At 37.0% G+C, this 25230-nt stretch overlaps 3 protein-coding genes and 2 non-coding genes across 5 annotated transcripts; 2 read left to right on the forward strand and 3 right to left on the reverse strand.

Annotated features, from left to right (window-relative positions):
* Positions 1–146: 146 nt before the first annotated feature.
* LOC145229630 (cysteine proteinase 1-like) lies at positions 147–2540 on the forward strand. The gene is made up of 9 exons (XM_080095001.1): positions 147–187; positions 269–346; positions 506–710; positions 865–973; positions 1069–1201; positions 1380–1504; positions 1867–2021; positions 2078–2210; positions 2285–2540. Exons 1-9 carry the CDS (start codon positions 147–149, stop codon positions 2455–2457), a joined length of 1152 nt encoding a protein of 383 aa, XP_079951127.1. The 3' UTR covers positions 2458–2540.
* Positions 2541–3237: 697 nt separating this feature from the next.
* On the forward strand, positions 3238–25226 carry LOC145214061 (symplekin-like). Its single transcript, XM_080082499.1, has 30 exons — positions 3238–3284; positions 3495–3686; positions 4087–4283; positions 4361–4487; positions 4561–4680; positions 4745–4947; positions 5033–5130; positions 5220–5332; positions 5867–6037; positions 6510–6719; positions 6933–7091; positions 7740–7836; positions 7937–8055; positions 8288–8381; positions 9685–9771; positions 10219–10408; positions 14964–15159; positions 15457–15610; positions 16114–16195; positions 16785–16963; positions 17393–17564; positions 17850–17974; positions 18498–18616; positions 18945–19061; positions 19498–19626; positions 20581–20811; positions 21302–21488; positions 22478–22573; positions 23335–23505; positions 24509–25226. The coding sequence occupies exons 2-30, from the start codon at positions 3555–3557 to the stop codon at positions 24571–24573; spliced, it is 4140 nt and encodes a 1379-aa protein (XP_079938625.1). The 5' UTR covers positions 3238–3284; positions 3495–3554; the 3' UTR covers positions 24574–25226.
* LOC145214080 (uncharacterized) lies at positions 9904–13938 on the reverse strand. The gene is made up of 6 exons (XM_080082532.1): positions 13652–13938; positions 13394–13586; positions 12975–13107; positions 11846–11925; positions 11683–11770; positions 9904–11582 (listed from the first exon to the last, which is right to left on the reverse strand). The coding sequence occupies exons 1-6, from the start codon at positions 13705–13707 to the stop codon at positions 11443–11445; spliced, it is 690 nt and encodes a 229-aa protein (XP_079938658.1). The 5' UTR covers positions 13708–13938; the 3' UTR covers positions 9904–11442.
* On the reverse strand, positions 22924–22995 carry Trnae-cuc (transfer RNA glutamic acid (anticodon CUC)). The gene has a single exon. It is a non-coding gene; the product is annotated as a tRNA-Glu (tRNA).
* On the reverse strand, positions 23807–23878 carry Trnae-cuc (transfer RNA glutamic acid (anticodon CUC)). Its single transcript has one exon. It is a non-coding gene; the product is annotated as a tRNA-Glu (tRNA).
* Positions 25227–25230: the final 4 nt, after the last annotated feature.

Genomic DNA, 25230 nt, shown 5'->3' on the forward strand with positions numbered 1-25230 from the left:
GCAAACTTTTAAAATGCAGCAAATTCCACCTAAATTTGTTAAAAACAGTTATACTATCGATCGAAACTAAAATGTCTGTAATCGCTCTTATTTGCCAGTTAAATTAAGACTGTTTGTGAAGCACAAAGTATTACCGAAGAGCGACCATGAAAGATCAGACGTTTGCATTGGTCGTCCTGATGTTTTGGTTAGTACCATTGTAACTTTTATGATGAATTTGTTCCTACACGTTACATTTTCAGTAACATGTGAACGGTTTTTTATACAGTGTTTGTGCAAGAGGAAGTTTGGGCAAAACAGAGTTGGTCAAAGACACTTATGAAGAAGATACAGGAGTAATGTTTGGGTAAGTAGGCCGTGTCAAAATATCTCATGCAACTTTTGCTGTCGTTTGTGGTGACCAATTTCCGCTGTACAGTTTGAACAGGGAATTTATTAAAACATGACAAAAAGTGCCGTGTTTTTGACCATATTACCAACACCAAATAAAGCTATATAATTTCAGAAAATGGATTAAGGAACATAAACGGATCTATAGTTCTGTGGAAGAGCTTTCTGACCGGTTTACGGTTTTCAAAGACAATCTTATACAAATCCAAAAGTTAAACCAACTTTATTCCAACATGGACGTTTCATTTGGATTAAACCGGTTTGCTGACTTTACTGAAAATGAATTTCGCAACAAGGTTTTAATGCCAAAGCGTCAGCCGGTAAGTAAACTACAATGTGAAGCTAGTCACCTTCATGCTTATTGCAGCTATTGATGGCGAAAAAAATATCATGCCAAATGTTAATTTAACTCGTAAGTTCGTAGGAAATCTAACTAACAGAACGATTTCTCAAACCAAAGTTGTGCCTTTACAGGCAGTTTTCCCACAGATTAATGCTTACAAATCCTTAAAAATCGACACAGAAATGCCAGAACAATTTGATTGGTCAACAAAAGGGGTGGTTACAATCGTTCGTGATCAAGGTAATAAGTTGAATTTTTGTCATTGCATTTAGTTAAGAAAACGTATAACAACGGTACGATAAACGATTAATACCGAGATATTATTATCATTTTAGGCGATGCTGGCACTTGTTGGGCGTTCAGTGCAGTCCAAAATATCGAAGGCCAATGGGCGATGAAGTCCAACCAACTTACTGAGTTATCGGTCGAACAAGTAGTTGAATGCGATGCTTCACAGGACGTGGCTCAGTAAGTTAGTGACTAGCTCTGAAACCATTTGATGATGTTGTTAACATTTAATTCCAAGACCATACAGTCTATTTTTTATTCATCGTTTGCTGGATGCTGCAGGTTAATAAACGCAAATGTCGGAACAACAATGTTTTTTGTAGTTAGAAGATGAACTGTTACGAAACATTTTTTACAGAAACAAAGCTGACTGTGGAGTTTTCGGTGGATGGCCATACCTAGCATATGGATACATACAAAAAGTGGGTGGAATCCAAACCGAAAACGACTACCCATACTGCTCTGGTTTAGGGGGTGACAAAGGTAAGAAAACACATCTTTATTGTAACTGCGTTTCTGAACGAAATTTACATGTCATGGTTTTTGCTAACAAACGGGGGAATGTGCGAGAATCCATGTGACGACATGATTCTTCATGGAACGATATGACAGCCCATGGGAGTGTGTGAGAGTTCATGGGACAATATGAGATCCATTGGGTTATCATGTCGGCCCATGGACTCTTATATCATCCCACGGGCTCTTATATCATTTTATGGGCTCAAATATCATCCTATGGGTTACCGTATCGTCCCATTGGTTGTTATATCGTCCCATGCGGTACCATACGGTATTTAGTACCACCTGTAAATACTATATGTAGTGACTTATATGCATCTTATCAGGGACATGTTACATCTGTCAAGCTGACGAATATAACAAAACTCTGTGCGGGCCTCCTGTAACGTACTGTAAAAAAGAAGACAGCTGTGACGCAAAGATTAAGCCCAATATGTTCGTCCCTGACCTTAAGATAGCTGGCTGGTCTTGGATTGAAAAGGTAGAAAATATAATATGTTACATACCGGTTTACTAACTTGCTGCTTTATCATAAAGAATGAAACTAAAATTGCCGAAGCTCTCATGTCAACTGGGCCATTATCAGTCGCTATTAACGCTGCAACACTTCAATTTTACAAATCCGGAGTATGGGACCCTTTGGTATGCGACCCGACCTCCTTGGACCATGGTATCTAAATCCTGCTGTTTAGGTAAGTTATGTAGCCTACAGAACTAAAATTAAAATATGTATTATTTTTATAGCTGTTTTGATTACTGGGTTTGGAACCAGCAAAGGCATATTTGGTTCAAAAGACTATTGGAAAGTCAAAAACTCGTGGGGCAAAAAATGGGGAGAAGATGGTTATTTCCGTATGGCTCGCGGAAAAGGAAAGTGTGGAATTAACACTCAAGTCACAACCGCACATTTGAAATAAGATCTGGTCACAAATGCTGTATAGCCCAATGTTGGAGATTTGCGATTTTTCGTCGTTCAGTTTATTCTTATTTGTTATGTTGATCACCATTAAAGTTCTTTAATTTTTGCAAGTGTCCAAACTTCGTAATTTTATCAGCTACTCTTCGTAGCCTATGCCTAAATCTAATCTAATATTTGTGGGTTTTTTAAGCCACGTCAAGTTGTAATGTAGGCTAAAACTAAATAGGATACTCTTTGTAACCAGAGTCAGTCTTTGAGTACAAACTACTAAAACTAGCGCCTTAGCAGCCATTTCCTTGTCGAGGTCACCTATAAACTGCAAGAAACGAAGACAGTGGGTGTTTAGCAAGTCTAGCTTCCCGTTAAAGTAGACCCAACATATATTTTCATTTAAATAATGCAAACAACTCAGCTGAAAACAAAAGTCAATTCGAATGATGATGAACGAAAATCAGCTTTTATTTGTTTACACATAAAACTGTACATAACCGTCTGCTTAATGGGCGACTCTCTCGCTCAATGCCCGCCTTTTTAAGCGAATTGTTTATCGTATAATCTGAACGTTATAACCACGAGCAATTTTGTACTTTTTAAATAATATAATCTAAAATTAGATACCCAAACACATAACTTCTTAAAAAATGGAAATTAGGCAGTTATAAAAACAAAACAGAGTTGAACTTTGTAAACGTTAGCGTTTGCTTTTATGTTTCCGTAAAAATAAGAACAGTTTATACGCCGCAAGAGTTGGTTTTTCATTTTAACATGCTGTTTGCTGTTTTCGTATTGCGAGCTTCAGCAGGCACTGATGTTGTGTTACCACAAGTAAACAAAATCCATTCCTACACACACGGATTTGTAAAATTCAATTTTGTCTTTGCTGATAATAATTAATTAAATGCACACTTTTGCCAATATTCACAAAAACTTTTGTCATCCTGAATTCCTGATTTATATTTTGAGACTATTATAATTAACATACACTTCTCGCTCAACTAAACTCCAATCAAAGAGCAAATACGTGATTTTTGCCAGGACACTTGTGGACCCAACTTGATTTGTAGGTAGTCTAGTCAAGTGCAAATAATTTGTAAAATGGATCCAAGAGTCACTAGGGGTGGCGATCCACGAAACAGAAGACAAAAAGAACCATTAAGCTCAAGGTCAGCTAAAGAGTTTGCAGCAGATGATGCAGAGAAAGAAGAGAAGATATCTACATTTGATATGGTACCAATTCTTGAGTCTTATTCAACATAATATTTGTTTTTTAAAACGTTTTATGATTAAAGACTTTATAATGTGTTTTTGCTTGCATTGTTAAGTACATATATACTGATCACTCCAACTGCTGGAGCATGCCATTATTTCCGTGGTTTTCAACCTTTTTTATCCGGTGACCGATTTTCATTGCCAAATGTAAATTGTGACCCCCTTCAAATGCTTTCATGTGTTTTTAATAATTATTATAATGAACTCTCAATTAAGAGAATGGGTCTAAGGTTGTTGAAATGGGAAATGACCCCTCACGGGGGGCGGGAGCTATTCAACCACTGCCTTATTTAATTACTGAGCGACGCTTGCCATGTTTGTAGTTTCTAAATGTGCAACTCATTTCAAATTTCTTCAGGTCATCAATTTGTTAAACCAAGCTTCAATGGCAAAAAAGGACTCCGAGAAGGTCGAAAAACTGCAACAAGTCCAAGAGTTGGTCATCAACAAACAACCAGAGCTGTTGGATAATTTCACAGATGAAGTTGTTGCATTCCAGGCTGACAGATCATCGGACGTCCGTAAATTTGTTGTTGGATTTATGGAGGAAGCATGGTAACTATATTTTTTCAGCATTGTTTGTAAACTGAAATAATGGCCAGAATTGTTACAAAACTTTTACTTAATTGCAGCAAAAAAGAACAGGAATTGTTGTCAAAGTTACTGTCCAATTTTTACATGCTGTTAGTCGATGACAATGTCAACGTTCTCAAAAAAGTGATTCAGTCCTCAACTCAACTTTATAGACTGTCTATTCAGGTACCAAGTACATCTTCAGAAGATTTTAGTTTGTAAAACAATATACATAAGTGTTGAGTTTTCTTCTTTGCAGTGGGTTAGTTCAAGCAAAGCTTCAAAAGAACTGCTTGAAGCCAGTTGGAAAACTGTGTGTGACATTCAGGACACAATTTTCCAAATGCTGGACTCTGAAAATGATGGTGTTCGAACACAGGTATTTAGTGATAAAAAACGAAATATTATGTACTTGAATTTACAGTTTTGTATTTTTGTTGCAGTCAGTAAAATTTGTGGAGAAAGTCGTATTGACTCTGTCAGAAAGGCAAAGGTATTCTGAGATACCAAAAAAAGTTGAAAGTTACTCATCCCTTGATCAAATTCCGAACAACAACCCTGTGCTAATCAAAGCTGACTTAGTGACTCTGTGCCAGAAAGCACTTCAGAAAATGCTTGAATTTGTATCTTCTCCTGCAATCTCTAGGTAGGTAGAATTACTTTGAAAGATCAATTTGTTTATTTTATTTAAACATGTATGCATTGTTGCAACTAACTTTTTTACCTTTTAGTGTCAACCTGATGGCAGCCATGGGAACCTTGACAACCATTGCTAAGCAACGACCACAGTTTATGGCATCTGCTGTAGAAGCATTCGAAATGTTACATGGTGAGTTGCTGTAGTATCATGTAAAAACAATTTCAGTTTGCTTTTGATTGTAACATTTTAAAGTTAAACATTTAATTTCATTTTTTTAGCAAATCTACCCCCAACACTCGCAAAAACACAAGTGACTAGTGTACGAAAGCATCTCAAAATGCAGTTGATGAACTTGCTTCGTCATGCTGGCTCAACTGAGTTTCACTTGCAGGTAACAGGCACTATTTTTTTTCTTAGTTAAATGTACCTAAAGATTTGTATGTGTAATACTGTACATAGTCCCAGTATCTAAATCAGGGGTGTGCAACATTTTTGTCAGTGGGCCATATCAACAGTTTCGGATATCAAACGAGGGCCAATTTTTTTCATGCAAACAATAATTTTGAAATTCTTCCAAAGCATCAATACATATATTTCTAAAACAAACAGAGTTTCACCGCAACACTGGCTTTCACAAAAATAATTGTTTAGAGTTTAGACAAAAGGGAATTATTATGTCACATTCGGTGAAGCACTTGCAAACCGCTGTATGGCCCATCGGTTGAAAATGCTGGTTTAGCTTGTACTTGTTACGTATAGTATAGCAACTTAGGAGATTTACCAAAAGCTAGTGGAAAATTTTGCTAAATTCCCTAAAGATTTGCAATTTTTCTCTGAATCAGTGTGTTGGTGAGGGCCGCACTAAATAACTTGGTGGGCCGGATTTCAAAATTTTGCAATTCTTTTTTTACAAATTGAATTTCAGATTACCAACTTGTTGTATGATCTTGGCACCAATGCCACAGAAATTGCGAGAAACATGCCCAAACCTTCTGCAATGGCCAAAGACAAGAAATCCATTGCCAGAAAAAGGAGTCCCCTAGAGGCCAGTAAAGAGCTGGGTGCTGAAAAGTCTAGCAAGAAACCCAAAATGGAAGTAAGTAACATGGTAGTGGGCAAATCTTTTCTTAGACTGTCTTGCACCAAATCTTGCCTTTAAAAGGAGTTCGATATTGACCATTTTGATAGCCAACCATTTTGATACTACAGTGAAAACTGTAACTGCTAAATTGGCAATTCAACTTAACTAATGACTGTGACAAAAAACAAAAATAAAGTTAGATACATTGTTTAATTATCTAGTTCCATCATGTTGTTGTTTAATATTCTAGGCATCAAAATATTTCGAAGAGAAATGTTTAAAGCCTTCAATGAATTTTTTTAGATTTTGTTTCTTTTCAAAGGCCATTAAACTTTTTTGGATGGTTTAATCAAAAGTCTTCCAATGTCACTTCATTGTGAATGTCAAAGTTTTAACAACCAACCCAAATCAAACTTGACTGTTGTCTATCTATCCATCCAGACCTGCCGCACTAACATTTTCTTTTGTACGGTTTCTGTTTATTAAGTTAAAAGAAGATTATGAGGAGGATGTATACGGGGATGAGGAGAAACCAGGAGGCTCGGGAACACAAGGATCATCTCAGGAGGAAGCAAAGGCAACTTCTTCACGCAGTGTAAAACCTCAACATCAGGCATCTGCTATTGATATTACTGCCGATGAACTAGTTCCACTACTCAACCCAGAAAATGTTGCCAATCTAGTTTTGCTGAGCATGGTAGGTGTTTAGATCTTCAGACTATAGTAACCAAGCAGTATGTAAAGTGTTGATTTTTCAGTTTTAAAGTATTTTTTAAACAATGAACAAATTTATTTGGAATAGGGCCTGTAAGCCCCCTAATTTAAGTGTTTTTTCAGTAAACATGTCCAGTTGCACTTAGGATCATTGTTTTTTTATGTATGTCACATGTAAAACTGTTGTGTTTTTCAGGTAATGTTGCCAGACAAAATTCCTGATGCCTTTCAAGCATCTTATACTCCTATCGAGTCAGCTGGAACCATTGAACAGATCATGCATCTTGCCAGGCTTCTTGCTACACAGATGACTGCAGTGGGCATTGGATCAGGGATTCAACAAGCCGCTGAAATGGTATGTGGAAATTTACAATCTAAAGTATTGCAGCATTGTGGAGCTGGTGCTATTTCTGCAAATTAGAAATGCTCTTAGAACAGTGGTTCCCAACCTGAGGTTCGCGGACCCCCAAGGGATCCGTGAGATATTTTCAGGGGGTCCGTAGAGGTAGTAGCATTAACAACAGTACAATATTTTTAAGTTCCCAAACCGTTTTTACAATCCTGTATATAAGTGCAAACTGCTTATCAAACTCTTGGATCCGGGAAAAAAAGATTGTTACCTCCATTGTGACATCACAACACACATTAACAATAGAATTCTTTGTGCTTTGTTTTGAGTATTGTACACTAGAAAATTTATCTCTTTTCGTGCATTGACTGCTACAGTACATAACTTTATTGAGATTAAAGGACTGTGGTTGATTAAAATTCTGCCTCCAAAAACGAAAGTTTAACAACGAATAATGCAGGAAACGAACAAAGACAAATCTAACACATTTATTATTAATCTTTTTTGAGATTATTAATCCGAAAATTCTGGTTTCTTTCAAAAAAGGTTTAGTTCAAAACTGATACCTTTCGTCTGCACATTTGCAAATTTGTTTTCTCATCATTGTACGGTCCTGCATGTTGACTGAAAAGTTGTGCTTATTTTACATGACAGCAAGCGGAAGAAGAGGCAAAAAAGCAAATGGAAAAAGAAAAACAAGAAATGGAATTAGAAAAAAGCAAACCGTCTGTACCCATTCAAACAGTAATAGGTATTATTGTGTTTTCACTTGAATTATTTCTCCTATGTTTGACTAATCTTTTTTCTATTAACATTTTTGTTTGTATGTCTTTTTCATTTGTATTATTCAGGTGGAACTACAGCTACAGAGGAAACTAAGGAACCTGAAGAAGTAATAGTGGAAAAGAAAATTTCCCTTGAACCAGTACAACCTATTGTTCCAAGCAAGGGGCTGCAAAGAAGAATGCAGGTAACCCTGTTGTCATGACTATCTTTCGGTCTCAAGCTTGTTTTTGTGTTTTAACATATTTTTTAAACAAGAAATAAGTTGTATGTTGCTATCTAATCTGTTGGCCCTTTAATTTTCGAAATCAAGTTGGTCTCAACAACGTCCATTTGCTAGATGTAGGGCACAAACTTAATCACAAATCCTTGGATCTCAAACTGATTTGTCTCAAAATGTTTTCATTTGTGTTTTCCAGGGTTTTCACCTTGCCAGCATTACTAAGCCTCTCAGTCTTGATGCCAAGGATCGGATTATCAAAATGTCAGTTTTAAGAGTTCTCAAATCTGAAAGTAAGTTGAACACTAACAGACTATCACAAAAGAATGTTTCGAATTTCTGCATGCATCAAGCTTGATTAGCATAATTCATGGACACTTGTTCCTAAAGTAAAATAAAATAATTAATGAGAATCCGGTTTGAAGCTAGAACAATGGTTTTGAACTTTTTACATCTCACCACCCATTTAGGGACCCAATGTAAATCATCCGACCCCTTTAAATGATAGTTGATCCTGCCGCACAAATAGTTGACCTGCCGCACCACTCCGTATTTTTTAATTTATCTGCCTGTTTTAATATTTTTGTCACACTATGTGATGGCAATCATGTTGTATCAATTACCTCCTGCACAGTGAAATAATAAACCATTATATTTTGTAATTGTCATAAGGTTGTCACCAAAAACCAGTTTCCACAAGTGTTATTACAAAAGGCCAGGCCTAAAATGCTGAAACATAACTCTAAGTAAATTGTAAGTCTAGGGTAGTTAGTTTTTTTTAGGGTAGTTTTTTTGCTTATAAATGTTTCTCTTTTTTGTTGCTGTTAAATATTTTACTTATTTTTTTGGTTACATGACCTACCTCACTGGTTAAAAACCTCTTGATCTAGATCAGTGGTTCCCAAACTGTGGGCTATGGCCCAGTAGTGGGCCACCAAGACATTTTCAATGGGCCACAGAGCCATTTGAATAGATTCTACTGTTTTGTTATACTGTAGATATTATGCGCTTTGTTTTGAAAAACGTAATTTTTGCAAAGAATTCTGAATCTTGTAGCCAAATTTCAGGAGCATGTATCTCATTAAAAATAAATTGCCAGAAAACTTCGCCTGTTTTTGAGTCATTTTTTTTGTTTGTGCCCAAATTTACAGCACGTGGTGGGCCACGAATCGCTATTCAATAAACATTTGGGCCACAGACCAAAAAAGTTTGGGAACCCCTGATCTAGATTGACTAATCTGAGTTTGTTGAAAATCAACATTCACTTTTTTCCATGTTCATATTTTCCATAAATTAGAAAAAATTGATTTATTTCTGACAAGGCATTGGCCACATTGACTGGAATACCTATCTAACGGCACTCCAGATTTTTAGGAGTAACAAGCAGAAAAGCAGACCTCATTTTTGTTTACCAAGCAGTTGCTTGGCCATTTCGAACCAGCTTCTTCTGTGGTTTATTGCTATATGAGCCAGTATCACCAATTTCTTGTCGCCAGCTGCACTGATGAGACCACATAGGTTTAAAACAGTGGACACTACTGTATGCAGCTTACTCATCATTTATTGGCTTTTGTATTAAAATTTGTATCATTCTAGGATCAGCTATAGCTGGAGGTGTTCATCATCGCTGGCAGAAAGTGCTCACCAGTCTTGTTGCCCAGTTTGGAGGAGACTTACATCGATGTAAGTTAAATTTAAATTTTTGAGGCAAAAACATCTGAAGTAATGTTCCAACATACTTTTATCGCAAGCTGCATTAACCACATCTTTGCCATTTTTGTCCTGAAGAAACATTTTCAGCTCTCCACATTTAGATGTTTTAAACAGTGATGCTGTTTATTTTATTGGGTACAACTTAGCTGTGAGTTTAAAAAAGCGCTTTTACAAAAACATAAAGACAAAGAGTGATGGAAATTTTTGTTCAGAATAAATTAAATTAATGTGTAAACACTGGGCTTTTCAAGCAGGGCAGTACCACACACCTCTGGGTGTGATAAATCCCCTGCTGTGAATTATGTTCTTGCATAGCCAAACACACAAAGAAATTCATAATGGATGAGTTTTTGTAAAGTTTGTTCAATGTCAATGAATATTTACTTCTAGATGTAACATTTTTGTTTCACTTTTCAGCATTGGCAAAATTTATTTTATCGGATTTACGGAACCGCTCTCAGCTCGCTTTCCAGTGGTTATATGAAGAGTTTAATATATTTTTGGAAAACAGCAGGGGACCGAACGATAGAGCGGCACAAGAAAACTATGATGCATGTTTAACTGGATTACTTCAGGGTCTCTTGGACAAGCAGGATGCTAGAGAAGGGTAAGCTGTTTCGACTAAAAGTTTGACATGGAAATAGATTGTTTAACCAATGTTGGAAATATAACATTATGGCATACTGACATGAACTCTTGGTATTTGCTTTAAGTATTGTTGGAAGAAGATTGTGTGCTCGTGCATGACATAATGTTAGGATTACAGACTTTTTATGCAGCAAAAGAACAAGATTCCTGGCATGTTGCACACAACAATAGTAAAAATACAAACCTGAAAATTCAACAGAAAAGATGTGTTTTTGAAAGCAGTAGAAAGTACTCAGGCAATTCAATTTTACAATAACAATGCTTTTTCACTAAACTTTAACTCAAAATGTGAACATCAAAACAATTTTTGTAAATGAACATTTTAAACATAGGCGATGCTTTAAATCAATTTTAGTTCACTGTTTTCCACTGAGATTGTGGTTTGCTTTTAAAATAATTTTGTATATTCTACTACATTGGCAAACGCTATGGTAGTAATCATTCACAGCCAAAAACATTTTACAAAACGTACAGTGTAATGGTTGAATAAATGACACTTTTTAAAAATGTTGTCTAAACAAACTTGTCCAGCTTGGCTATAAAACAAAGTTTGGCCTGTGCTTGTGCATTCTTCAAAACATAATCCAATATGTTTTGGCAGATTAAATAGGAACCAATCTTTAAATGTTGTACTGTTTCAGGAATTTGTTTTAGTTATCCCACATAGTAATACCATTTAGGTCCATATTCATTCAGTAGCAATAGGTAAATGATAGTGCAGTGGTTTCCAGCCTTTTTTACGAGTTCTTTCCCAAACAAAGTGAAGTATATTCATTCATTCCTAATAAACTACATAATATATCCAAACTGAACAAGATCATTTAAAATTTAATCTATTATCAACTACTCAGGTCATGTTCCCATAGCTTAAGTGTCAATTTGCAAACCACTAAAAATTAAAGTAAACTTCTTCCATTAAGTTTTATAAGTCCTCTCTTGGGATGAATTCCTTCTCAGTTGGGAACCACTGACATTACATATCCATTATCCACACTAGGTGAGCAAGCTACAACTGGAAGAAGTTGGTTCATTTGGTGTAGCGTTTTCCACATCACCCTTGGGGTGTGATGCTTTTTGTTGGGACAGTTTTTTTTCAAGTTGGTTAAATTTCCAAACAAAACAAATGACCACCACTAAAAATGAAAATAATTTTAGCAACAAAACATAAAGTTTGTTACAGGTAGAAATGTTTGTGTGACTAATGTTATTCAAATATTTTGGAATGTTTCTTACCTATTAGAGTTAGTGCTAATAAAGCAAAAAGTACCACAAAAGCGTTAAAAAGCTGATCATGGGCTGATTGTAGAGAATCTGTTTCTACCTGAAATGTGTGGAAATAAAATTATTTTAAAGAAATATTAACTAAATAATAAGCAACAAAATAAAAATTTCTTGCCTTATGGTTCTCGGTTATTTTTTTTATCTCACTCTTCAAAAGGTCTATTTTGTTAGAACAGTGCTCAGCAGTCACATAACCTAAAGAGAAAAATAAATTTAAACATTTTCAAGCTTCATTAAATGGGTGAAGTACATGCTGCCAATACTACTTTAAAATTTTAAAAATGTAAACACAAAAGCTAAAAATGATTACAACCTTAACTGTCCAAATTAATCTTCTGCTACAATTACGTAAACCGGTTCTGTAGTTTTCTCTTTATTGTGTATATTACTGTTGTGTCACATTTTTACTGTGTGGGCCATTTGACAGCAAAAGTATGTTCATCATAGGGTGTATATTGGTGAACACTGTTTCGGACCAATTTAATTATAGTGGCATTTTTTTACAGAAAGGCATCTTAGTTAGATGTCTGTTTTTGTGATGCATATTTAAGTACACAAGTACAAATAACTATCAAGCTTGTTTGGTACTAAGAATGAATTTCTTTGAATTAAACTTTACTAGCAAAACGTTGTGTTTGATTTGTGAAGTATCAACGATATTTTTGCTTTTTCATAACTTTAAACTCTAGCAAGCAAATGTTGCCTGAAAAATTGGTTTCACAGTTTTAAGGGACAAAACTTGCACAAAAGTATATTTGTTGCAGTTAAGTTCTTGTGCTGGCTTTGGCTTCTTAAAACAGGAGAAAGTCTCCATTAACAAACAATACAGTCATTGCAGTGTACTCATTGCACCATTGGTTATATTTGCTGAGCATAAATAGTAGTGATGGGACGATACCAGGTTTTGAAGCGAGTACCGAGTATGAGTACCACATTTATATACCTACGATACCGAGTACTTAAGTACAGTGTTGTACTTAGTTGTATCTCACTGGCTTATTTATCTGCCATGGCCGGGATACAGGCGTGCACACACACACACAGAAAAATACACAGAACCTGTTTGAACTTTTTCCCGATTTCGTGCTGTCCGAAGCAAATATTGGCATAGAGTTGCCTGTATCTTATGGTGTAAATTGGCCTACTGAGTACTGGGTACCCGTCCCATCACTAATAAATAGGCTCCTGACAATAGTTACTCTATTAAAAAAGCCCAAACAACTATTTGACAGCTCATCACTAACCTTGGCAATATACAACACAAATCAGGTCTTCAGTGGCACAATTACCACTACAAATACGGCATCTGTCCATGTCACTGTCATAGTAACCCCAAGTTTCTTTTTCCTTGCATTTTCCATGTGCCCGAGTGTTGTTCTAATGAAACAAATGTACATGGCAGATTTTGTGCCATTGTACAGTTATATATAGGGTGACTTGTTGTATCAAAATTTTCGGACTTTAAAATGCTGAACAAACATAAATCATGTGGGTTAAAATATGCTTGATATAAGTTGAAGTTGTTTGGTTTCTACCAATCAATGATGTACAAGTTAAAATTGCAAAACTACTTAATAATAACCTAATGATACTGCAGGTTTATTATTCTTTTACAATACAGTTCATTTGTTTCCTTGTAAGAAATCTAGCAGTATCCAATTACCTTTATAGCATAATTAGCAATACTCCCAATCACATCAAAGTGTTTGTCAAATTGTTTTGTCCCCTCTTCTTGTACAAGTTGTGTAATTTGAGGGCATGTCATATCACAGTTGGTGTTAGCTTGTTCCACAACTTGAGTGTTATTTTCAGAAATATCTCCAAATTCTCCTATTTGGGCTTTTGATGTTGTCAAACTGCAATAATGGTGAAATATAAAACAACTTGGTCGCACCAAATGGGTAAACAAACATGTACTTACCTTAACAGAACAAACAGTAAAACCATTGCCATTTTTGCACTTGATGGGCACATCATGAATGGCAGAAACACTTTTCAGCAAAAAGTAAAACAAGTCTTTGCCTTGCAGAGAAATAAGTAAAATTCAACTTGAGAAAATTTTACCACAATGGTATTGACTATGGAAGCTGGTTCCTTTTATTACTTTGATCTGTTGATTCCCCTTTCTTTCCCCAGGTTACTCCCTTTTTCTTTCCTCGGGGTATTCCCCCTTTGCTTCCCCTGGTTATGTTCCGGAACATTCGCGCTGACGCTGTTTATGTCGCACCGTCGCGTATTTGTTTTCTTGTCATGAAGTTGCCACACATGTGATTCTCCAACGGAGGGGGGGGCATTTTGTTTCTTTTTTTCTTCCTATAAAACGTATTTGTACACTGTATGGGTAGGCATCGGAAGTTTTAAAAAAGCGCAAGGCTCCACAAATGAACAAACGTTCTACGATACAACCTTTGTACACAGAGCAGGCGCCCAAAACAACCTTTGTACACGCTGAAAAATATTGGCGTTGGGCATAAGGACAAACGGGCGTAAATAAAGCAGTAGAAGGGAAATAAGGCGCATGATTTGGTTGTTTTGGGCGCCTGCTCTACCTTCACGCTGCACCGCAGGAGACGGTTTTGGAAAGTAATTGTCTGTTCGTTAAACTTTGAAAAAAAAAAAAATCCGAAAACGTCCGGCAATATGTTGTTGCAAACAAAACGTTAAACTACCGTAACCGCTAACCGCTTAAACGTCAAAGGGGTATGGCCTGCATTACTAGCTCACACTCACAGCACGACGTGACTACAGATCTACATACATACATTGTGAACAGAGAACAAATGTTTGTAATACTGTAGTGTAGACTGTAGAATATAAAAGCTTTACACTGAAATAAATCGTCAAACCAAACTCCGGTTTCCTATACATGAGTTGTTGGTATCAGAAATTAAACATGATCGCACCCTATTAATAACGTTGAAATTAATTGTATGACTTATTATTGTATAACATCATAATGATTTAAAAAGGTTTAGATTTGGCCTGGTTCTTTCCTCTTATTGGACTTTAAAATAGTAAAAATAGTTGCACAGTTTTAATACCTTAACCAATTCGCATAAACATGTGTGGGGGGAACCATTCGTTTTGGTTGCAAAAACAATAATGCAGTCGGTCAAATGTTTATGTAGCAAATATGTATAATGGAAAAACACAGGAAAGGCACCTTTCTAGTTGTACAGTTACGTTTATCTTTCGACCAATATGTTTAATACTCATTTGTTCTTCAATTTTAGGTTATTCACGAAGTTGGTCTTACAAGCCCCTCTATTAACTGAAAACGTCGTTCGCCTTATAAAAACTTACTGTGAAGATGAGAGAAGATCCCATGCCGGTTTACTCTTAGTGAAAGAGCTTATTGCTAAAAGACCACCCCGAAAAATGCAGTTTGTCCGTGTTCTGCTCGACTTGGGATCGAACCGCGTGGAAAAGGTTAGTCTAAAATTCTAAATGATCACTCAACCCGGGGTTACAATTTGCCCGACCCCGCGTACTTTGTGACGTCACAAAAGCAAAAGTGTTTTTTTCAGCAAAAGATTTCAATTGGACAATAAGAAGTTTGACTCGTGATAACACAATTTTTTTTTCGGTGAAGCCTTTTACCATGGGTTTACCAAAAGCAATAAATATTACTCTTGCAACACTAGTTTACACAAGCACTGTACAAATAGCTGATACGTGACTACGTTCAAGTTACATTACAGCATTGAACTGTTTGTTCAACTACAGGTTCGCAAACAAGCAATCCAAATTACAAAGAAGCTTTACGAAAACCGAAATTTACAAGAATTTATTGAGCAACACGCCGTGACGAGTCTATCTTATCTTACACAAAAGGACCCCCCCGAAAATTTGTTACCACCTAATTCAGAAGGACAGGAAAGTATGTTTACCTTTTTCTTGCTGTTTAACTCTTGGGTAACATAAATACTGTTAATGATCCATTGATTAGTAATAAGCAAAATCCACGGTGACTTTTCAAGCAGTGTTGCACATCTTCATCCAGTCAACAACGTTGGCCACTATTTCACTATGTTGCGTAAATTCCCTCGATTGGAACCGCGCATAACCGGTTTAAACCAGCTTGTTTGTCACAAGAATTTGACCTTTGTTCTAGAAGCGTCGACCATGTACTACAAAATGACTAATGAAACGGGAACTGTAAAGTTGCAAAGAGGAACTTAAAATGGTAGACGAACCGTAAACATAAATATTCCCGGGAAAGGGATTTGATTTCAGCACTCGCCATAACTATTTACTCAGTATGGTTTGGGTTTTGAATTCGATCTTTGTTACTGTGGAATTGTTTTTGATGTTTTAAAGGAATTGGATACTTTGTATGTATACAGTTCAAAGTAATAGTTTTTCCAAATATTCTTTGCTTAGAAACATGGACAGAAGATGCAATGAAGCAAAGCATGTCTTTATTTCTCGCACTTTTACCACAAAATCATTCTCTCATTCACAAGTAAGTTTTGCTGTGCCCGCAAAAAATATGCTCAGTTTGTTATTGCTATTAGAAAATCGACGCCGGTGATGTATGTTTACTGTTAATTGAGGAATTCGAGCGACATTCTTCTGTACAGTTTATATTGACAGCTAGCCTAAAGTTTTTTTCCAGCATTTCCCTGGGGATTCACCTAGCAGGGTTTATATCGCAACCGGTCTAAACCGGCTTCTCAATACACCATGAATCACCCAGTACCTTTGTGTGGAAAACATGTTGATGGCAAATAGTTCTCCAGCGTAACGCACTTCAACATTATTTTTTACGAGCATGTTTTCACCTGTATATGTTTGAAAACGACTGCCGTAGAGTTGCACTAATATTATAGCCTTTAACTCTGTTTGCGTATTGTGACGTCATATTTTTACAATTGTTGTAAAAATCTCAAATATTACCTTTGAATTTTGTCATGAACTTGTGCCATTGATCCCAATGTACAGATAAATAAATTAAGAACATCATCCCAATGTACAGATAAATAAATTTCACATAAATTAAGATTTGGCATTTTTCTATTTAAATCTAAGTTTTGTTCTGCATTGTACAACAGGTTGGCTGACGTGTACGTGGAAGCAAATGCTGATATCAAACGAGTCGTATTGCGAGCCCTTGAAGCTCCAGTGCACGGTATGGGAATGGCCTCACCTGAACTTCTTCGTATGGTCGAAGGTTGTCCAAAAGGCGCAGAAACTCTGGTCACCAGAATGCTACACATTCTTACTGATAGAGGTATATTAGTGTTATTTTTAAAGCCATTTTGGTTTAGTGCTTTCGTATCTAGTTAACACTTGAATGATATTAATTGTATAAACCCATTTCCAAGTGATTGAAGTTGTTAAATTACACAAACATAACAATTTTTTTCGAAGTTTTATTTCACCGATAACGGGTAAATTCCCAATAGTTCCCCTGCTATCAAAATATCATTGCCTTTTTCCTTGTTCTTTAAGCTACTTGCGCAACCCCCCAGTAGCTACTTGTCTTCTAGTGGAACGGCTAGATTTCGCAATGTTTGTCACACTCGCTTGCTGCATGTATATGTTGTTGACTTGCTCACGTGTCTGTGGCTTGTGACGTACAACTTTTTTGGGCACGCCTCGCCTTGCCTTTTGCCCTATTCACAAACAAACTGTGCATGGTGACATTTCTGTTTTACAGAGCACCCGTCATCGGAGCTGGTGTATCGAGTCAGGGAACTTTATCAAAAAAGGGTCCCGGATGTTCGCTTTCTTATCCCAGTTTTGAACGGACTCGAGAAACACGAAGTTCTGCTCGCATTGCCCAAACTTATACGGCTTAATCCACCAGTGGTTAAAGGCGTGTTCAACAGGTACAGTATTAACGCGTGTTGTCGTTTTTACTAACCCTTCTGAAGCAGTTTGATGCTAAAAGGTGCTACCTTACTGGTTAATGTTGTAGTCTATGCTATGTCAACTGCATTCTCTTTATATCTAGTGTACGTGATGTATTGTTTATGTGCTGCCAAGTAACCAATCCTTCATGGACCTACACTAAGCAATGGGCCTGTATAAGCTTACTTTACTGGATTCAAAAGTTGTGTTTTTCCCTTGAAACAAAAGTGCAGACTTATTTCAAACTTTATATTTGTTTCTAGGCTTCTTGGAGTTCAACGCCATCATGATTCCGAACCCTCTGTGAGCGCTTTAAGTCCAGTCGAGCTATTGGTTGCTCTTCACAATATTGACCCCAGCAAAGCTGATGTGAAATGTGTAATAAAGGGTGAGTGACTGACCAGAACCGCCTATCTATACTTCGTGTTTAGTGATCTAAAAACATAAAATACCAATGTGGTATGTAGATATATAAGCTATTGCTGCCAGGCATAATATCAAGTTTATAATGCTCTTCTGGCAAATGTTTTTTATTTCGACGTTTCGACGTACTATACAGGCCGTCTTCATGAGGGTAACGTGGTATGTAAATGTTCGGCTATAAATTTATCTGTATTCCTAAAACAGGGAGTAACCTTATACAAGGAACAACAGTCATTTTTACTGCATCCGTTTACTGACTGCGTTTAAAAGCAGTGTAACCGCAATGACACAAAATTTCGCAATGGCACAAGAATTGATGAAACTTTAATTGCTAACATTAAGTGTTTCCAACATAATCGGTATCAACTAACATAAAAACATTTTAAACGGTCGTAGTGTATATCCCTTTATCCAGAATAGAGGAACATGCTTAATACTAACACGTGTAGTTAATAGTGAGATTTGTAAATATGTTTTAATTGTTTTAGCAACCAGTCTGTGTTTCGCCGAGAAGGCCGTCTACACGTCAGAAGTTTTAGTGACTGTCATCAACCAATTAGTTGAACAAGAAACCATGCCAACCCTGCTCATGCGTACAGTTATACAGGTATGTTAAAAAAAGCTGTTTATTACTCGTAAAAATCCCCTAATTTAGTAAGCCATCTGTCCATTTGAAAACGACTGCTTTATAAGTGCATCAAAAAAGCTGTAAAAATTGCCCTGCGTTAAAGTTATAGCAGTAATTGCTTGGCTATATTTGCCATTGCTTGTTCTGAATTAAAAAAAAAATATTTTGCCTTTAAGCGGCAGCATCAAATTAGGCAACGACCAATATTTCATTGTTTCATTGATTACACAACTAATTTGGACGCATTTGCTTGAGTGTAAAACTGAATCTGACCTATCCCGAAACTTGACGATTTTTTTACAACCAGGCGCTTATCACGTACCCGAGGCTGTCCGGATTCGTGATGAACGTGTTGCAAAGATTGATCCTGAAACGTGTATGGGAGCAGACCAAAGTGTGGGAAGGTTTCGTTCGTTGTTGCCAGGTAACAGATTTTTCAACCGTTCAAATTTACCCCGTCATTGCCAGTGCTTCTTCCGTATTGCGTATAAATGACGTGTTGTCACATGTTTCCTCTTGCGAGCGCTGAATCATGCTGATGCAATCCTCTATCATCCGAATTTACTGTTTTAATTTCCGTTTTTCACGTGCTGCTATTCTTTCTTGTCTCTCCCCTTTAAAAAACGGTACCTTCTACAAAAATGTGAATTTGCAGAAAATTTGGGAGTAGACAAAAGCAACGTATTTATGTTGTCTTTGGTGCTCTTTGTTTTCATGAAAAGCGTTAGTTCTTGTCACCCTGTAGAAAACCTCCAGACATAGCAACCACAAAAATTTGAATTTGTATTAAACCTGGAGTAGACAAACCCAACATATTAATATTGCACCTGATTAAACTGTTTACTATTCGCTTATTTCAGAGGATGAAACCCCAGTCATTCCAAGTCCTCTTACAGCTGCCTCCCGCCCAACTTTCCAACGTATTTGAAACTCTCACCGATTTACGTGAACCACTGTTACAATACGTCAACAAGTTTACTCCTCAACAGGTAATAATTTCAAGTTTTCACTCAGTTAAATAGCAAAAAGAGGATATTCAATAGTTTTTTCAAATATCAAAATGAAAAATACCAAGCATGGATGACACCAAAAACTAACATAGCAATAAACCAGAAACCAGAAGGATATAATTCGTTTGTGAAACTCGAAGGCAAATGAAAAGAAGCATGATTGGATTGCTGGATAGGGATGAGATGACTCATTGGAAAAGTTATAGGTCAGAAACAAGGCTGCATGGTTTCATAATTGTGATTAACTTCAACAACTCACTGAAGGACCATATTTGTATAGCTTTAAGAAGGAGCATTTACTACAGTGCCTAATTTTATGGGTTGCGCAAATATTGTGCAATTTCAGAAATGTATGTGTATTGTCGTGTCATGAAACTGCCTTGTACCCTTCTCTTTGCACAAGCTGATATACACATGGATTAATATTTAATGAAAATATTATGGTCTATGTGCAAAAAATAAAAACAATTTATAAAATAAGACACCATCAAAATCATACAAATAGAGGCGGTATGCTTGTCCTAACAGTTGTTTATTTGGTGATTCGGCCAGTGGTGGGGTTCATCCGGTTCTCACTGATTCTATAGAACCGTGTCACGAAATTTTATGCGATCAGGTTAACATCACTTCTTACTGTCAATGGACATCACTGGTTACTGTCAATGGTCTATAGAACCGTGTCACGAAATTTTATGCGATCAGGTTAACATCACTGCTTACTGTCAATGGACATCACTGGTTACTGTCAATGGTCTATAGAACCGTGTCACGAAATTTTATGCGAACCGGTTAACATTACTGGTTACTATCAATGGACTTTTTGTAACAGAACCGGGTGAAAAATATGACTTTTGTCATATAACCGGCTCACAAAAAATTTGAATCCCACAACTGTAACAAGCCTAAAAACACATTTCAACCTTTACATTTCAGAGGCAACATATTTCCCCAGCTATTATATCCGTTCTTGAGTCGACTCCGGAGCAACGGAAGGCTGAGTTAGCCGCAATCGAAAACCAGAGGCTTCTGGAGGAAATGAGAGTAAGAGAGAGAGAAGCGCAACAACGAGTGGCACACGAGTGGGAGCGCCAGGAGCAGGAGCAAAGAAAGAAACAAGAGGAGGCGTCCGCTCAGATTGAGATGATCAAGAAACAAGCTGAAATCGTGAGTTTTTGTGATGATGACTCATGCACAAGCGACAGGAAGTTATAACCTTGTGGCGCAATTTCCGATTTAAGTCTAATGGAATGTTAAGTCACTCAAATATCTGTGCTTTTAACTTCAAGAGTTTACATTCCCACATGTCGGTTTTCTTTACGACTATAGCACAGCCTTTACTATTTTGTATTCGGGACCGTATTACTTACCTAAATAGCGATTCCAAGTTAACGCAAGCTAAGACCGTAGTTACTGTGCATCCGAATCAACCGATTTTACGAGTTGCAAAGGATATTCATATAACTGACATAATCTAAAATGTCCATTTTTGTACAGCACAGCGAATTTATTATGTCAATGCTTGTTACTTTTTACATTTACACTTCTCCGCAGTGATTTTTGACTATGGGAGAATAGTTTTCTCAGTTGATAAGTCATCTCTGACGTCGTATTTATTTTAATTAACGAATACGTGACTCCATGAACGTATTTTTAGGACCAAGAGTCGGAGCGCAGAGTCCAAGAACAAAAAGAAAGGGCAAAGGCCCTCGCGGACTTCCAGCAAAAAGGTGTAAAAGACGAACCACAGGATGGCGAAGACGCCTTTCCAGCGATGGACACAACACCCGCCGATGCTTCTGGTGTTACAGCGCTACCTAGCGACGCGATGGACACTTTGCCAGGTAAATATTACAACTCATTGTCACCAGCCCGTAGTGCTGGGTATTTAACGATTCGGTTCATAAACCGTGTTAGCTCAGGAAGGTATTATGCGTTGAAGTGCATAAATAGCTTGTATAGGGCAAAATTTTGACGTTTACGCAAATGAAGCCTCCTGTGGTATAGTGTTCACAATAACACTGATTGTACTTTCTACCCCTTGGCATTGTTAACTCCAGCACTATAATTGAGAACATGTTCCCCAAGTACACAAAATATTTCAAGATATTCTTTGCCAAAAATATTTCAAACAGGGTCAAACAGAAATGTCTTTATTGTTTAGAGCAGTGATTCTCAAACTGTGTGCCGTGAGAGATTTCTAAGTGTACCACGAAATATTCCATATTTTAAAGTGTAAACATTCCCTGGTGTTTTAGGACATCATGGCGAAACACTGGTGTGCATGACACCGTTTCAAATCTCATATTTTAGTTGTTGGTAATAAATAGCATCCTTTCCCACCACGAAAAAGTTGAAAATTAACAACAGTCTTTGAAAATCTTTTGTAATGTTTACCTGCGAAGTGTGCCGCGGAAGGAAATTTTAGTTATTTGATACACGAGGGTACGGAGTTTAATCGGGTTCATTTCATTTACTCCGAAGTGACAGTTTTGTAACAGCTGCTGGGTTTGGCAGTGAATAAAATTAATTGTAAACATCATCAAATTTCACACATGTGCCATCAACATAATTGCCTGTTTGAGGTCTAGGTTTATAACCAGCCGTAAATCGGAGCAGTTTATCAGCTTAAAGGCCGGTTTAGTCATAAAACACGCACATAAAATGTATTATTAAGCATCAACTGCAAATTTTATTGTACAAATTGTCACATACGTTGTCCAAGAATAATTAAATCAGCCTAAAGTCTATTTTTTCTACAAGTCTTGTGTATAAATTGGTAGGGTGGAAATCAACTATTGATTGTGATGTTATTAAAAACATTCGTTTTCAGCGTCAACTGGCAATTTGTCGACCGCTGTGTCGGAAACTTTGACTGATACTAAACCTGTGGTAGTCTCAACTGATCAGGCTTCTTCAGTCGCTCCTGGTAAGTGTCTTTTGACGATAAAATGCAAAAAATGTCTCCAGCTGACATCCCTAAAAAAACATAAAATCGCCGAATGTTAAAACAGTTAAAATGTGATTGCATGTCACTAAAATATTGCCACCTTGTAATTAATAATTAAATTATTATACTTTCGGTGTCATTTCCAAACGAGCTTGTATTTTTTGCCGGTTTTGTCTTATTTTTTTTACTTAAACTGGTTGTGTTCTTGTACTGATTTGGTTGTTTTCTATTCCTGAGCCTTGACTGTTCACGGTAAAATAATTTAAAGCAAAAAAATCGCATGGTACCATTTTGAAAGAATTGAAATAAGGAAGGCACTGTAAAAGAGGTTCCCAGACCGGGAATCGAACCCGGGCCGCGTGGGTGAGAGCCACGAATCCTAACCACTAGACCACCTGGGAGACGTGAGATCATGAGCTAATGAATGGCACTCATAGTAACAATTAGCAGAAGCACTGATTTTCATTTCGATTTTCTACTTGAACGTTTGAAACAAAGGCAGATTTTTTCGACGTCCGTCTCCATTCCCACTTTTGGGTAAAGCTGCTGCAAGCGACAACATATTTTTTTTCGTTTTGTACGTGCAACATTTACAGTACTTTCCTCAATAAGAATAATGAAATGTTATGCTTCGAACAGCAAAAAAAAACAAAGTTAGCCAAACGCTTGTAATTTTAGCCTATTTTGCTCCATACTAAGAAGAAAATGTTTAACACACAAACTTGTTTTTTGTATCCTAGCAACCAGTCAAGTTACCCTTCAGCCGTCGATATTACCCCAACTAACCCAGGCCCCACCCTCAACTATCATTATCCCACCTGGGTTAACAATCCCATACGGTATTCCGCCCCCTAACGTGATTATTCCGCCACCGGGGGTAATCAGCCAACAGTTCGTTCAACCCATACAAGGTACTCGTATGTTGTTTTCTTTTGGAGGTCGGGCGAGTTTTCTTGTGTTTTTAAAACTAAATTGCAAGTAAAGGGTTTTGTGTTTTTTTTCTACTTTTTAGGTTCTCGTTTTGGCGAAATGCGTTGCAAAAATTTGCTAAAAATGAAACTAGATGTTTTGTTAGAAAACATCTGGAAAAAAATACGGTTGTAGTCAAACGAAAACCTTATCAAAGCACGCAAGTAGATAAAAAGTTGTGTAGTAAACAGTCCTATAATAACGTGTTGTAGATTTTTTTTAACAAAGAAAAACGAAAAGAGGTTCCCAGACCGGGAATCGAACCCGGGCCGCGTGGGTGAGAGCCACGAATCCTAACCACTAGACCACCTGGGAGACGTAGGCGCGTAGCGTAAAACCGACCTAAGTTGTTCGCGCGTTTAAGCCCATGGGATGTCGTTGCGTGGAATAGCCATGGTTTAGCAGTCTCTTGTCGCTTATGCCAGCAGTCTGTATGTTATGGGTTTCCGCCAGGGAGTCGAACCGGAACTGAACCCGAACCGGTTTGAGCGGTTAATTTCATTGAACCCGAACCGGAGTTGAACCGCATATTTTGTTGGGCGTTGGACCCGAACCGGAGCCGAACCAGTAAAAAATGCAGTTTGTTTTATATTTTGTGATTTTGTTCAAAAAGCGCACTGAAGAATACGCGATATAACACTTATAGGGCGTGTCAAAAATAACAGTGCACCAGCAAAATTCTTTTGGAGTTTGTTAAGGTCAGGTAGATGATGGGTAGAATTAAATTGAAATGAATAAAAATTTAAACCGGTTTAAAAACCGCAAACCGGTTCGGACCGGATAATTTGCCCAAACCGAAAATAAATATTTTTAAAAACCCGAACCGAACCCGAACCCCTAAAAACAAAACCAAGTGAACCCGAACCGAACATGAACCCATATGACAAGCGGTTCGACTCCCTGGTTTCTGCAAACGATCAATGAATTCCGTATGTTTTTGCGCAGAAGTTAAGCGTGAACAACGAAGCCCAACACCCACTCAAGACGAAAGACCTGAAGAAAAAAGCTGACAATTTTCACAATTACCACTTTTTGTGTTGACTTGAATTGTTTAGCAGCGCAATCATTTCATTAACAAGTCGATGACATGACGCAAAAATATTTTTTGAAACACTGTTCTCTAAATTTTGTTCTTGTTGTAGCTATTTTGTGTTCCAAAATTTGCTGTTTTCTTCTTGGGTTGTAATTCGTAGTGCAAATATATCAGTTGACTGCCAAAAGACCGTTTGATTTGCATACAAAACCCAGTGGTGCTTAAATTTCAGTTTAAATGAAATGTGCCCTTATGGTCTTCATAGAAAGTGTCTCGTAGTATATTAAATGTGTTATACTGTGTTGAAACCGATATCTGTGTCATATATTGAGGAGACGACGTGTTTAACCGTTATCGGTCGGTCGTCACTTGTTAAGGCGGGGAGGGGCCTCAACAAACCAACGAATTGTGTATTGTTACTTGGCTGTCTTTAAAAAGGGGTTAATGAATTTCGGTGAAAAAAGGATTTATTCATGGCTGCAATAGTTAAAAAATAAATAAATATCCGATCTTGTTACTCCTTTCAACCAATGTGCCAGTAGTATTATGTATTAAATGTTTCTTTCATAACCGTTAACAACGGGTTTAAACACTTAAATCAATGCTTTCTGAATCACCGTTTTGTTGCAGGTTG

The sequence above is a fragment of the Phallusia mammillata genome, chromosome 1 (genome assembly GCF_965637545.1).
Source record: "Phallusia mammillata chromosome 1, kaPhaMamm4.hap1.1, whole genome shotgun sequence".
Taxonomy (NCBI): domain Eukaryota; kingdom Metazoa; phylum Chordata; class Ascidiacea; order Phlebobranchia; family Ascidiidae; genus Phallusia; species Phallusia mammillata.

Coding starts and splice junctions, on each gene's coding strand:
- LOC145214080 (XM_080082532.1), bottom strand. CDS start 13,707: ATGATGTGCCCATCAAGTGCAAAAATGGCAATGGTTTTACTGTTTGTT. Junction 13,587..13,651: donor TTACTGTTTGTTCTGTTAAG/GTAAGTACATGT, acceptor CCATTATTGCAG/TTTGACAACATCAAAAGCCC. Junction 13,108..13,393: donor TTGCTAATTATGCTATAAAG/GTAATTGGATAC, acceptor TTGTTTCATTAG/AACAACACTCGGGCACATGG.
- LOC145229630 (XM_080095001.1), top strand. CDS start 147: ATGAAAGATCAGACGTTTGCATTGGTCGTCCTGATGTTTTG. Junction 347..505: donor GATACAGGAGTAATGTTTGG/GTAAGTAGGCCG, acceptor ATATAATTTCAG/AAAATGGATTAAGGAACATA. Junction 1,505..1,866: donor TGGTTTAGGGGGTGACAAAG/GTAAGAAAACAC, acceptor GCATCTTATCAG/GGACATGTTACATCTGTCAA.
- LOC145214061 (XM_080082499.1), top strand. CDS start 3,555: ATGGATCCAAGAGTCACTAGGGGTGGCGATCCACGAAACAGAAGACAA. Junction 4,488..4,560: donor TTTATAGACTGTCTATTCAG/GTACCAAGTACA, acceptor TCTTCTTTGCAG/TGGGTTAGTTCAAGCAAAGC. Junction 17,565..17,849: donor GTTAAAGGCGTGTTCAACAG/GTACAGTATTAA, acceptor ATTTGTTTCTAG/GCTTCTTGGAGTTCAACGCC.